The sequence below is a fragment of the Sus scrofa genome, chromosome 12 (genome assembly GCF_054392235.1).
Source record: "Sus scrofa isolate SSC_HxYL_T2T_F1_AM1 chromosome 12, Sscrofa_HxYL_maternal_Yorkshire_Landrace_v2.0, whole genome shotgun sequence".
NCBI lineage: Eukaryota > Metazoa > Chordata > Mammalia > Artiodactyla > Suidae > Sus > Sus scrofa.
This window is the reverse complement of record NC_139394.1, coordinates 44,208,006-44,223,082: the sequence shown is the minus strand read 5'-3', so window position 1 is coordinate 44,223,082 and position 15,077 is coordinate 44,208,006. Positions and strand designations below refer to the sequence as shown.

The window sequence follows — 15,077 nt, the reverse complement described above, 5'->3', positions numbered from 1 at the left end:
AGCATCTAACACTTGTGTTACTTCCACTAATAATAAATCCAGGGTTGGAGCCCTTGTTCTAGAGGATTTAAGAGGAAGATGAAAGGTGCCTTCAGACCTAGCAATAAGAAGAACCATAGCATCATTATTAACCATTTTTATAATTAGACTTAAAATTGGAAATACCAAGTATTTGGGTTTTGTTCTCTTGTTCAGAAATGTTGTCTAGCTTGTCAGCATTATAGTCAGTCTAACCTAGACCTGAGGGAAGAAGAAATAACCTTTTACTTTGTATTGCTTCCGCTCTTTTCCCATTGGTATTGCATATGGATTCTCAAGTGCCATAGCTCAGATTTGGTTTTCATGGATTTTAGTGCACCTCTTTAGAGTTTTGATTTAGGTGAGTGTCATCGGTGCCTCTCTAGTCTCAGCCATGCTTGATGACATACTAAGATTGAAATTCAAAAGGGGAAATTCCCTGTAAATGGAGCTTATTTTGACCCTTGGGGATAATGTCTTCCAAGCTAAGCTAGGTTTCTTATAATCTTGCCTTTCTGAGGGACAACGTGCATGGTTGCTTCCTGAATTCTCTGCCTGCTCATCTGACTCAGTGTGGAGGGGATCCCTGCTGCACATACAGAGACCAGTTGACCATTCCAAAAGTCTTAACTTTGTGTGGGGAGCCATTACATAGAGTAACCAAAAATACAATTCAAAATTGAGCTGTAGGGTTTTTTGTTTTTTGTCCTTTGAGGGCCTCACCCGACGCATATGGAAGTTCCCAGACTAGGGGTCGAATCAAGAGCTACCGCTGCAGGCCTACACCACAGCCACAGTAACACAGGATCTGAGCCACATCTGCAACCTACACCACAGCCCAAGGCAGCACCAGATCCTTAACCCACTGAGCGAAGCCAGGGATTGAACCTGTGTCTTTATGGATACTAGTCAGATTCATTTCCACTGAGCCATAGTGTTTTGGCACAACTTAGTAGCTTTGTAGTGAGGTTACTCTGTTGGATATTATCCAACCTTTTAGTTATTTACTTGATTACTAACATTAAAATAATACATAAAATGACAGATTTAAATGATGTAGAGATATCAGGTAGAAAATTAAGTCTCCCTCTGTCCCCGCTTCCCTGTAAATAGCTGCTATTATCTTTCTTCTGTGTCATTTGAGAAAAAAAAAGTGTCATGCATATATACCTGTATGTTTATATCCTCTAAGGATCTGGCATTGCCGCAACCTTTGGTGTTGGTCGAAAATGCAGCTCGGATCTGATCCCTGGCAGGAGAACCCCATATGCTGCGGGGCGACCAAAAAAAAAGAAAAAAGAAAAAAAAAGGAAATCTTCTCTGATAATGTTTGCTGGGAGCAGTTTTCTCAGGGTTACTTGAAATGCTGCCTCCTGGGCTTAAGTCCTCATTTTGCCCCAAATAAAACTTAACTCTCAAAAAAAAAACAAAGCAAAACAAAACAAAACAAAAAATACCTTAATTGTCTGAGGAAGTGAAATTTTAACTTCACCTTTATTTATTCAAAAACAGATAGCATCAAAATGAATCCTGTCTGGTTCCATTGGGCTTTATGCTGTGTTTCAGGTCTGGCTGCCTGCAGTAAAGGCTAAAGGCTTGGAGATTTCAGGAACATTTACTCACCGCCAAGGGCATATCTATATGGAAATGAACTTCACCAACAAAGCTCTGCAGCACATGACGGACTTTGCAATTCAGTTTAACAAGAATAGGTAAGAAATCTGAGTTCCCCAGCTGGATCCTGAGGCAATACTGTACTTTATGGTCAACAAGAGTGTGTTCCTTTTAGCAGTGGATAAGGACTCTCGTGTTGGCAGATTTTTGATTTAGAGTGAGCAGAGCCTCTTGACATCTGTTCATTGGTCAGCTTCAATTCTGGAGGCTCTAAGGAATTTTGTTGGGAAACTCATCTGTATAGAAAAAGGCAACCAGAACTTATTTACTGCCTTCCTAAAGGATTTTAGGACTGGAATGTCTTTATTAACACAGTTTACAAAAACAAAAACAAAAAACCACACACATACTTTTACTTGAAATCCATTTATCCATTTAATGAATAACCGTTTAGCATCTGAGTGCCAGACATTTCTGGGTGCTGAAGCTAGAGAAGTGAACCAAATGAATGTGTCTCACATTTGGTGAGAGAAAAATGAATGTAATTTGGTTGATGTCAAAAATGTGGAAGACAGTATACTTGTTAACTAAATAATTACATATTCAGTCTGCTTTTAGCAATGAATTCTCTGCCTTAATAGGGAAGAGAGTTGTGACAAATGAGAGCTTATTCCATTTTCTACCTGCTTGCCCCCTGTTCTTTCATTTTTAGTAGTTGTTTCTGTATTTCATTCTTTCACTGTTATCCCCATCTTTATATTGTGCTGAATTTTTGCTTACTGCCAGCCCTTTAATTACATTTCCACTGTCATTTCTTGTTATGTCGTCTAATAGGTTTCTCAACAAGCCTTGAATTCTGGTCATAATTGTAACTTACATACTTGAAAACTCTTGACTCAAGTTCCTTATTTTACTCAAGTTTTTGGTTATTTAATATTTTTGAGGAAAAGTTTGTTGCCAGCCTGATTTGGTCATTTTGGTAATTTGGTCATTACCAATTTTGGTCATTTGGTAATTTGGTCATTTTGTCTGACTGCCCGAAGTTTTGAAATCCAGTGATTTTTTTCAAGGGTGTTCCCAGTGTTGACCAATCTTGGTGAGTTTTTCCTGAAATAAGGTGTGTCCTTTCAATATGTACATTGAAGTCTTTCACTTCAGGGAAGTTCTCAGGGTTTGTATGTTTAAACTTTTGTACTGTTCCATGGTTTAGATTTTCTTCTTTGGCAAATTATGTATTTGTTTTCTTTTTTTTTATATGTGCTGTTTTTCTGTTATTTTCTTATCTATAAATGTTATAATATATATCTCATGACCTTTTTTATATAACTACAACATTATTATCAAACTAAAAATTATTTAATATTATGATGGTATTTAATATCATTGAATAGCCAATCAGTGGATTATTACAATTCTCTAGTGTTTTTGTAGAGTTTGTATTATCTGAACAGGGTCCCAGTAAGCCCCACCCCTCATATATGCCAGTTGGTTGGTAAGTGTCTTAAGTGTCTTTTTTTTTTTTTTTTTTTTTTTTTTTGTCTTTTTTTGCCATTTCTTGGGCCGCTTCCATGGCATATGGAGGTTCCCAGGCTAGGGGTCGAATCGGAGCTGTAGCCGCTGGCCTACGCCAGAGCCACAGCAACGCAGGATCCTTAACCCACTGAGCAAGGCCAGGGATCGAACCCGAAACCTCATGGTTCTTAGTCGGATTCGTTAACCACTGAGCCATGACGGGAACTCCCTTAAATGTCTTTTAACGTACAGAGTCTTCCTCCTCTTTCTTTTTTCCTTGAAATTTACTTGTAGAAGAAATTAGATCATTTATCTATGGAGTTTCCTACAGTCTAGATTTTGCTTGTTATATCCGTAAATTAGAGGCAGATCTATAGGCTTAATTAGAATTAGACTTGATGTTCTGGCAGGAGTGCTTCATGAGTAACGGTGATCTTTTTCTCTTTTTTTTCTCTCTCATTTTATTCTCTGTGTCTTTTACTGTGTTTACTTTCATGTCTCTTCTCTTGTTCTTTGTAATTCATTCTCTGCCAGTATAATCATGCCTTTACTATAATATTTTGTAAATGAAATCACATAGTGTGGAATATTTTGTGTCTGGTTTCTTTCACTTAGCATAATGATTTGAGATGTTTCAGTAGTCTGTTCTGTTTTTATCGTTGAGTAGTATTCCATTGATGCTTATACCACAGTTTGTTTACACGTTCACCAGTTGGTGAAACTGGGGATTGTTTTCCAGTTCTTTCTTTTTCTTTCTTTTTTTTTTTTTGGTCTTTTTGCCTTTTCTAGGGCTGCTCCCGTGGCATATGGAGGTTCCCAGGCTAGGGGTCCAACTGGAGCTGTAGTCCGCGGCCTACGCCAGAGCCACAGCAACACAGGAACCGAACCGCATCTGCGACCTACACCACAGCTCATGGCAACGCCTGATCCTTAACCCACTGAGCAAGGCCAGGGATCGAACCCCAGACCTCATGGTTTCTAGTCGGATTTGTTAACCACTTCGCCACGAGGGGAACTCCTGTTTTCCAGTTTTATCTTTCATGACTAAAGCTTCCATGAATATTCATGAAAGGTCTGTGTTTGGATATATGTTTCCATTTTTCCTGGGTAAATACCTAGCTAGGTCATACAGTAAGTGTGAGAGTTCCAGCTGTTCCATATCCTCATACATTTTAGCCATTCTTACAGAAGTATAGTAGTATATCGTCTCAATTTGCATTTCCCTAATGACTAATGATATTGAACATTTTCATCATAATCTTACAGACCATTCTTATATCTTATTTGGTTAAATATGTCATATCTAAAAGATGTGCTCAAATCATTCCTTTTCCCCTTTTTTATCTTATTATCAAATAGTAAAGGGTTTTTTGCCTTTTTTTTTTTTTTTTTTCTTGGTCTTTTTAGGACCACACCTGTGGCATATGGAGGTTCCCAGGCTAGGGGTTGAATTGGTGCGGTAGCTGCTGGCCTGCACTACAGCCACAGCAACACCGAATCCAAGCCGACTCTGTGACCTATACCACAGCTCACGGATCCTTAATCCACTGAGTGAGGCCAGGGATCAAACCTGCATCTTCAGGAGTTCCCGTCGTGGCGCAGTGGTTAACGAATCCGACTAGGAACCATGAGGTTGCGGGTTCAGTCCCTGCCCTTGCTCAGTGGGTTAAGGATCTGGCGTTGCCGTGAGCTGTGGTGTAGGTTGCAGACGCGGCTCGGATCCCGAGTTGCTGTGGCTCTGGCGTAGGCCGGTGGCTACAGCTCCGATTCAATCCCTAGCCTGGGAACCTCCATATGCTGCGGGAGCGGCCCAAGAAATAGCCACAACAACAACAACAACAACAACAAGACAAAAGACAAAAAAAAAAAAAAAAAAAAACCTGCATCTTCATAGATGCTAGTCAGATTCGTTTCCGCTGAGCCATGACAGGAACTCCTCAAATAGTAAAGTTTTTTCTATTTTCTGGATATGAGTCCTTTGTCAGATATGCCTTGCAAATATTTTCTCCCAGTCTATGGCTTGTCTTTATTTTCTTAACAATTTTTTGTAGAAATAGTTTTCTTTTTTTAGGTTTATTTTTTCTTTTAATGTTTTTAGCTTTTTGTGTTATATTTATCAAATCTTTACCTGACCCACAGTTACAATTTTTTTTAACATTTTTAATAGAAGTGTTGATAGATTTAGAACCTACATTTACTTTTGTAATTCATTTTGAGGAGATCTTGGTGAGATAAAGTTTTTTGTTTGTTTACTTGTTTTTTGTTTTTTGCCTTTTTAGGGCCATACCTACGGCATATGGAGGTTCCAAGCTAAGGGTCAAATTGGAGCCGTGGCTGCTAGCCTGTGCCATAGCCACAGCAATGCCAGATTCGTGCCGCAGCTTGCAGCAGCACCGGATCCTTAACCCCCTGAGCAAGGTCAGGGATCAAACCCACATGCTCATGGGTAGGATTCAGCTCTAAATTCACTGAGCCGCAGTGGGGACTCCTGGAGATAATTCGTTGTAAGCGCCAAAGTAAATTTTTATTCCATACTAAGTCTTGAAATCAGATATTATAAACCCTCTGTATTCTTTTTCAAAAATTGTTTTGGCAATTCTAGGTCCTTTGCCTGCTGGGATTTTGATTAAGAGTGCAGTGAATGTGCAGATCAGTTTAGAGAAGAATTGACATTATGCAATTTTTTTTTTTTTTTTAAGAGCCCCACCCGTGGCATATGGAGGTTCCCATTCCCAGGCTAGGCATCGAATCTGAGCTATAGCTGCTGGCCTACACCACAGCAATGCCAGATCCAAGCTGTGTCTGTGACCTACACCACAGCTCACAGCAACGCCAGATGCTCAACCCACTGAGCGAGTCCAGGCATCGAACCCAAAACCTCATGGTTCCTAGTTGGATTGGTTTCTGCTGCGCCACGATGGGAACTCCAACATTAAACAGTATTGAGTCTTCTAATCCATCAGCATAGCATAGCTCTCCATTTATCTGTTTTGTCCTTATTCGTTCGTTTGTTTTTGTTTTTGGCCACTCCTGCAGCATGAGGAAGTTACCAGGTTAGGGATCAAACCTAAGCCACAGCAGTGACAATGCCATATCCTTCACTACTAGGCCACCAGGGAACTCCCTCTCGGTCATCTTTAACTTCTCTATAATGATAAGTCATGTGCAGAACTTCTATATCTTTTGTCAGATTTAAGTACTTTGTAGTGTTGATGTTATAGTAAGTAGCATTTTGTAATTTTAATTTTTGATCGTTGCTAGTATATAGAAATATAATTGATTTTTGTATATTAAACTTGTATCTTACAACTTTATTAAACTCCCTTATTCTAGTAGCCTTTTTGTAGATTCTTTATGGCTTTCTATATAGATAAATCATCAAATCAGGATCAAAAGGGCAAAATGACTTTTTTGATCTGTAAATGTTAATACCACAGTGAGTCATGTCTGTCCTCAGGATCATTGCTTTATCGCACTTGGGACTCTAAAGCGTACTTTATCTAGGAAAAGGAAAGTGTTTCCTCTGACATTCTATGACTTTTGAAATTGATACTACCTACGTAAACTCTATATTTTATAAATATTATGATCCCATCTTTCTGAGGCTAATTAGAACATAAATTCAGTATAAATTTATATCATTAAGTTCCCGCGGCATATGGAGGTTCCCAGGCTAAAGGTCTAATTGGAGCTGTAGCTGCTGGCCTATGCCACAGCCACAGCAATGCCGGATCTTTAACCCACTGAGCAAGGCCAGGGATCAAACCCGCAATCTCAAGGTTCCTAGTCGGATTTGTTTCTGCTGCCCACAACGGGAACTCCAAGTTGTTTATTTGTTATACCTGTGGGCCCACTTTTCCCTTTCTGCTTTGTCTTTTTTACATTGTTTCTTTGTGTTTCTCAAGGATAAGACATGTCTGTCCTCTCTCATATATTTTTATTTTTTGTACAACTTCAAATTCAGGCTTTTTACATCTTTTTACCAGTCTTAATATTGTTAGACAGGCTTCTCTGAGAAGTTAAACTGGTAGGTACTCCCTGCCTGCTTCAGGCTAAGAAAGCGGCCAGATTTGAATCTACAGCATATCCTTTGCAGTGTTGTTTGGAATGTGTAAGTCAGTCGGTTCTGCTTTACTTAGACTAGTTCTTTCCCAATTATTGTATCCTACTTAAGTAAACAAAAAAGAACGAAAATGAGTTACCAGTAACTAATCCTCTGAACTGATCAGGCAGATTATCAACCCAATGAAATAATATTATTGTACTTTATAGCATGGATATTCTTAAGTCTTCTTTCTCCCGAGGATTATCTAAAGAAAGATATATTTAAAAAGATACTTATCAAACTTGTCCCTCTAGTGGCATGATAAACATGCACTTTCAGAATCAGAGTATTAGCAGGCCATTTCTTTGCTTATGAATATTTTCTCCTTCCCCAGTTCCATTTAATGAAACAGAAGGTAGGATTTCCTGCTGTGGCATAGTGGGTTAAGGATCCGGTGTTGCTGTAGCTGTGGTGTTGGCCACAGCTGCAGCTCGGATTTGATCCCTGGCCCAGAAATTTCCATATGCTGTGGGCATGGCCGAAAAAGAGGGGAAAAGAAGGAAAGAAACACAGAAGTTATGTTGTAATCAGTGTTAGGTAGAGCACTTTGGTTCCTGGTATTCCTTCTTTTTAATTTTTATTAAAAATTGTATTTCCTTCAAATGAAATGAAAAGCTGTTGAAACCTAAAGGTGTGGTTAAATCCTGCCTCCTGATTAACCTCTGGGATTTCTTCGTCCTCTCTCCTAGTTTTGGGGTCATCCCCAGCACTCCTCTGGCCATCCATACCCCACTGATGCCAAACCAGAGCATTGATGTCTCCCTGCCTCTCAACACTTTGGGCCCAGTCATGAAGATGGAACCTCTAAACAACCTGCAGGTTAGGCCTTTACTTCACTCAGTGGGTGCAGGTCAATATCTTGCCAATGTTATTTCACTTATATATTTAACGCCCCCCCCCCCCATATTAGATTTGGTCATGGAATAGGGTTTGGAATAACTCTGTGGAGAAGACTTTATTTTTCCTTTAAAGAGACACACAAACATTGTGCATTGACATAGAAATTTTAATTCTTTTACTCGAAAAACAAATTCTTTAAGGTCTTATTTACAGTTTTTTTTAAGACTTTCTCTGGAAATTTGAATATCGTAAGGATAGATTTCAATAGAGATATGTGGAGATTATCTTAGAACACACAGCCATAAATAGTTGGGTTATCTGGATTTACACATTAGCACATATGATAAAGTGTATGTGATAAGTGTAACAACTTCTTAAAAGAGCTCAAAACTTTATCAGGTCCACAGGAGCCTCTCAATCTTGAATATGTTGAATTTTTAGAATGCCAACGTCCTAGCTTAGTGTTTCGTTTTCGCCACTTGAGTTTCTCTTTGTAAACTTTCTGAGCTTCAAGCAGCATGAAGGCCGAGTGGTAAGCATGTAAGCCGAAGCTGTAGCAACGCTGAAAGGATAAAATTAGATGTGCAGTTGAGGGTTTTAATGTTCACAAGGATGGAAGAGACCACCTTGGGCTGACCTGAGATGAGGACCTAAAAGTCATGCCTACATAAGGTTGAGACCCTAGAAAGGCAGTCCCTCAATGAAAGGGAAACGAGAAAAAAACATTTTCAGGAGTTCCTGTCGTGGCTGAGCAGAAACAAATCTGACTAGTATCCATGAGGATGCAGTTTCTATCCCTGGCCTTGCTCAGTGGGATAAGGATCCAACATTGCCATGAGCTGTGGGGTAGGTCACAGACGAGGCTTGAATCTGGTGTCACTGTGACTGTGGAGTAGGCCAGTGGCTACAGCTTCGATTTGACCCCTAGCCTGGGAACCTCCATATGCTGAGGGCTCAGCCCTAAAAAGACAAAAAAGAAAAGAGATTTTCACAGGGGCAAGTGATGAAAGTTTCTCTCTGACCAGGGTTCTTGGCAGCTTCTTATGAGAAATCCATGGCCCAAATTTGTACATTGTAGGTTCAGAATTCTCCAAACCAATAAATTAATGTAAAATTGAATCGGGACGGGTAAAACCTAGAGTTCTTGGCAGGAGCAAATGCAGAACAGCCCTTTTGCAACATTTCCAAACTTTAAGGTCGTCAGGACTCCTAGCTGAAAAGAAAGTCTCTATTGAAAGTGAGCTCCCAATTTAACCAAAAAAAACAAAAAAACAAAAGGAAGAAAGGAAAGATGCACTGTGGAGGACAGTCAGAAGATGCAACAAAGAGGGTGGGTATCCCCTTCTACCAAGAACTTGAAATGACAGAATAGTCTGAATGAGACTACAAAATATATTTTAAATGATGAATAAAAAATAGCAACCTTCCACTTTGCAGTCTAGACAGTGGGATCCTATTGCTCAGTCTCCTTGAAATACCAGTGTGGAATACTAGTACTCCTGGTGAGACATCAGCAATAAAAAACTTAAAAGAGTTAAAACTAATGTTCTCCTTGGAGTTCCTGTTTTGACTCAGTGGTTACTGAACCTGACTAGTATCCATGAGGATGCGGGTTCGATCCCTGGCCTCACTTTGTGGTTTAAGGATCCAGTGTTGCCATGAGCTGTGGCATAGATCGAAGACATGGCTCAGATCCTGCATTGCTGTGGCTGTACTGTAGGCCAGCAGCTGCAGCTCCAATTTGACCCCTAGCCTGGGAACAAACAAAAAACAAACCCCTATGCCACAGGTTCAAGCCCTAAAGAGACAAAAACCAAAAAAACCTAATATTCTCCAATAGTTTAAATATCCACATGCCAAGTTCGCTTGCCAGTTGACTAACAACTACCTTGCTGTCACAGTAGTTGCTTCTTTTTCAGCAAAAGGATTTCATGACGAGGAGTGAGTCACAATATAATTTGGCTCAGTCTAGAAGAACAAAACAAGGATTACTGTGCAGCAGGAATTGGCTGTTGCTATGATGAGAGTAATGTGTTAAGGAACTTTTCCAGCGCAGAATCGTAAAGTAACTAACCCAAATCTACATCTGCTCTTTTCATTGAAATCTAACCCGCCTGTTGGCCCACAGAGCCTCAAGCCAAATATTTGAGGACAGTCAGCATGAGTGTGAGAATGCTTTACTTTAGAAGTAAGAAAGGGTATTTGGGTCACAGAAACCAGGGCAAATTTTATGCTCCTTAAAACCAAAAGGAAACAGTAAATAAATAAATAAATGTATATATATGTATGAGTGTATGTCAATTTACTTTCCTGTTTGTATTTCCATTTCACGTTCAGCGAAATGAACATCCAAAACAGGAACCCTCATAAGAGAAGTTTAATCTTAGTCCAGGCCCCGCCCTCAAAAGTATTAATATGGTACTAGAACTAACAAGTTTTCGATTTCACATACTTGACCTTACAAAAAACAAACTTAAAATTTTTCCGTCTAAGGAGTTCCCACTGTGGCTCAGTGGGTTAAGAACGAAATATGGTTTCCATGAGGATGCAGGTTCAATCCTTGGCCTCATTCAGTGGGTTAAAGATGCTGCATTGCCACGAGCTATGACATAGGATCCAGTGTTACCTTGGCTGTGACTAGGTTTCAGGTGTAGCTCCTATTTGACCCCAGTGCAGGAACTTCTGCTTCTTTCTCTCTCTCTTTTTTTTTTAAAATAACACGCAGGTACGGCTATGTTATAAAAAGAAAGAAAGAGGAGTTCCTGTTGTGGCTCAGTGGGTTACAAACCCAACTAGCATCCATGAGGACTCTGGTTTGATCCCCAGCTTCACTCAGAGGGTTAGGGATCTGGCATGAGCTGTGGTATAGATCAAGGATCCTCTGTTGCTATAGCTGTGGCATAGGCTGGCAGGTGCAGCTCCAAATCTACCCCTAGCCTGGGAACTTCCATATGCTGCACGTGTGGCCCTAAAAAAGCAAAAAAAAAAAAAAAAAGAAAAAGAGAGAGGGGAAAAAAATTTTTTTCCCATTTAAGCAGAATGTAATAAAGCAGCTCAGCTTCTCTGGGAAAAAAAAAATTCTGTCTGTAGTCAACTATTGATTCTCCACATCACATTATCCCCGTGGATTCTTTTCTTTTAGGAATGTCATCATTATGGCTGTTTTCTCATTAATTGGCATTTCCCAATGGAGAAGATAAGCAGAAACTTGAAAAGAAATAAACTTTTTTCCCTGCATGAGCAGCTCTATTTAATGTCTGCTAGTGGAAGTTGAAACTGTTAGGTTAAGGTGAATGGTTTACTTCAGATTTCAGCTTGCATTCTGCTCTTATTCCAGTAAGAACAAAAAGAATCAAATCTTAACTTCAACCAGCTTAGACCATAAAGATACAGATAAAGCCAGGTAAAGATCAATTGGCATTTAAACATTAAGTTTGCATAATGTTTAAATTCGAGAGCTTATGCAGGAAAGATTAATCTAAGTATTCTGGACCATAAAATCAGCAAAGAAAGAAAAAAGGGTTGAGAAAATGAAATTCTGAAAGCCGTGTAGGTTTTAGCTATTTTGGCTGATTTGATATCAATATACAGAACAAATAAATAAAACCTCGCTGCCATAACTGTAATGTAACATTTAGTATAAAAACTCTTCATTAAAATGTTCATTAGACTACTTACTCGCTTATAGTCTGTTTGAAACATTATTCAAAGTTTCTTTCTTAAAATGTAAAATAGATTATACTTTAGAGACAAGAATTAAGTACTTAGTAGAAATTTAAACCTAGGAAAAAAATCTTTCTACTATACTAACAATGTTGGTTGTAAAAGCCTTTGTGAATCCAGCTTATAAATATTACACAAAGTAAAATTTAGCTTGCCGCCGTTGGGAGCTTTCTTGAGTTTATTTATATCATATAATTAATATTCCTTCTAAAAAAAGAGAATTGATTCCTTCTATTTAAATAAAACAAAAAGCTTAACAAATGTCTAAATAAATTTTCTGAGTTTTCTCTGACTTAGATACCTTGTTTTTTATTTCAACTGTGTTAGTTGCTTAGAAACATTGCCCTAATATACTCCTTCAAAACTGACACCTGGAAGTGGCTGTTTCTTCAAGTCAGTGTCTGCAAAAAGGCAATAGAATTATGACATAACATGTGTTCATTCTCACAGCTGCTTGGCCTCCTTTTTTAAACTCTTAGGAGAACATTGATAGCACTGTTCTTCAAAGTTTCAGTTTTATCAGGATTATAAAAATACAGTTGAGAGTAAACTAGTTCTCTAGTTAGTTAAGAAAAACCCAGTCCTCAGCCTTCTCTTCCCACTTATGGCCATCATCTGTGTGCATATTTCCAATCATCCTATTTTCTTGATAGAGCTGTGTTAGAATTTGCTTTAATCAGTGTTAACTGTTTATGTTACTATGACTGTATGCTTTTAGAGCTGAGCCATATGGTGTGATTACTTTTTTTCTCCATAGGAGTTCCCGTTGTGGCACAGTGGAAACAAATCCAGCTAGTAACGATAAGGTCTCAGGTTCGATCCTGGGCCTCGCTCAGTGGGTTAAGAATCCAGTGTTGCTGTGAGCTGTGGTGTAGTTTGAAGATGCAGCTCGGATCCTGCGTTGCTGTGGCTGTGGCATAGGCCTGCAGCTGTAGCTCTGATTAGATTCCTAGCCTGGGAACCTCCAAAAGATGCTAATGTGGCCCTAAAAAGAAAAAAGAAAAAAAAAATTCTCCATGAAACTTTTTCTAAATAGTTGGATACTTAACCCATTAATACCTGTCTTTTGCTAACATTTTTTTTTTTTTTTTTTGGTCTTTTTGCCTTTTCTGGGGCTGCTCCCTCGGCATATGGAGGTTTCCAGACTAGGGGTCAAATTGGAGCTGTAGTTGCTGGCCTACACCACAGCCACAGCAACAAAGGATCCGAGCCGCGTCTGCAACCTACACCACTGCTCACGGCAACGCTGGATCCTTAACCCACTGAGCAAGGCCAGGGATCGAACCCACAATCTCATGGTTCCTAGTTGGATTCATTTCCACTGTGCCATGACGGGAACTCCCCTTTATTTCTTCAAAATTTTTTCTGCCCCTTATCTCTCTTCCCTCCTTGAGAACTCCAGTTATACATATGTTAGACCACCTGATATTGTCCCTCACATCTCTAAGGCTGGTTTTTAGTTTTTGTTTTCTTCCACTCTATTCTTCAGATGTGTAATTCCTATTGATAGGTCTTCAGGCATACAGACTGTTTTCTAGGCTACAACATTCTCTTAAACCATTCAGTATAACTTTGATCTCAGGTATTGTACTTTACAGTTCTAGGATTTCTGTTTGGTTCTTTGCTAAAATTCCCCATTTGTTCACTCAGGAGTACCACTGAAGAACCCTCTTTCACAGCCTACTCTTCCTTTATCCCACCTTCACCCTTTGGCCTTCCCTTGGGCCTAAGGATATGCTTACTGGCCAGTGGAGGAGTTCCTGTCGTGGCTCAGTGGTTAACGAATCCGACTAGGAACCATGAGGTTGCAGATTTGATCCCTGGCCTTGCTCAGTGGATTAAGGATCTGGCATTGCCGTGAGCTGTGGTGTAGGTCACAGACACGGCTTGGATCTGGCGTTGCTGTAGCTGTGGTTTAGGCGGGTGGCTATAGCTCTGATTTGGCCCCTAGCCTGGGAGCCTCCATATGCGGCAGGAGTGGCCCAAGAAATGGCAAAAAGACCAAAAAAAAAAAAAAAAGTGGCCAGTGGAGATATCTCAAGTAGGGTTCAGAAGTAGCGTTGGGGCTTTCTAGCCAGGAAATTCTGGTGTCCTAGCTGGGCCTGTTTCTTTGACCATGTAAACTGTTTCTCTGTATGGATTCCGAGGAAGATCAGTGTGGCCCTCTAAACCATGAGGCCCAGGATAGGAGCTCCAGTTCCTCATCACCGAGGCCAGCTGGAATCCTCTGTGTCACTACTTTCATTCTTTCTTTGGGGATGGTTTAATTCTTGCAAAAATTATCTTTGACTCTCCTGTTTTAGAATAGAATGGCTTTCTCCCAGCCTCCTGGACCCTAAATTGGGAAAGAGGGCTGGTGAGTCTCAGCATTCAGTATGCATAAATTCACTTACTCCACCACCCTCAACCATGCCTGGCATCCCCTTCAGAGCACCATCTTATCTTATCCTCTCTGAGAGAATCAACCTTTTAGTTTTATCCAGGGGCTGAGGTAGCTTAGAATGGGGGGGGGGGAATCCAGGACCCTAACAGTATCTTAATCCTTTTTAACATCCCCTCCCCCTATTTCCCTTTCATACAGTTACAGAGGTGCTACTAGTCCTAAGCCTTTGAGAATTCTGTGCTGTTATTGCTAATCTATTTGTACAGCAGTTACCAAGATTTTGTTGCTATTGTGTTTTTTTCGCTATCTATGAATTTATGCCTTTAAATTTTTTTCCTTTAATTATGGCAAAATTTCAGGAGTACTTCTTTATGGTTAGAGGTTAACCTATGAACAAAGGTTAACAAAGATTTGGTCCTTTAGTATATGGTCTTTTATCTTTGTACCCTCTTTAAACCCTACATAAGTGTTGTTTAATAAGAAGATGGATATTAATTAGGGAAAAAATAATGTCTCTTCGTTTTTTTCTTTGTCTCTTATTCATCAGCTCTATTCATTTAACCTTTGAATGATTAGGGAAGGAAGTGCTGAAGATGCTAGCTGCAAAAGAACAACAATCTTACAATCCTGTTTGTTCATATCTATAAGATCTTTGTCAGCCAAAAGGATTTTTTGCCAGTGTATGGCCCTGAGAAATTTCTGTCCCTTGCTACTCCTACATTGCAGGCCCAGCCTGTGAGACAATCAGTTGCAGATGGTGCCTGTCCCTGATATTTCATGTCGTACATATGTCCGTTCACACTCAGAAAGCCCACAGCTGTAGCTATTGTACCAGAAAAACTGGTAAATGCTTCCAAACGGAAGACCTTTTCAGCAGCTTCC

At 39.7% G+C, this 15,077-nt stretch overlaps 1 protein-coding gene and 1 long non-coding RNA gene across 14 annotated transcripts in view; one reads left to right on the top strand and one right to left on the bottom strand.

Annotated features, from left to right (window-relative positions):
* Positions 1 to 15,077, top strand: part of AP2B1 (adaptor related protein complex 2 subunit beta 1) — a 139,431-nt gene that overhangs the window by 91,476 nt on the left and 32,878 nt on the right. For all 13 annotated transcript variants that reach the window (XR_014820236.1, XR_014820235.1, XM_084982784.1 and 10 more), the window contains 2 exon segments: positions 1,585 to 1,730; positions 7,939 to 8,068. Coding sequence is in view for 11 of the 13 variants with exons in the window: in XM_084982784.1 (XP_084838910.1) it covers positions 1,585 to 1,730; positions 7,939 to 8,068 (276 nt within the window). In the remaining 2 variants the exon portion in view is untranslated.
* On the bottom strand, positions 3,884 to 8,798 carry LOC146398244 (uncharacterized). The gene is made up of 2 exons (XR_014821386.1): positions 4,933 to 8,798; positions 3,884 to 3,929 (listed from the first exon to the last, which is right to left on the bottom strand). It is a non-coding gene; the product is annotated as an uncharacterized LOC146398244 (long non-coding RNA).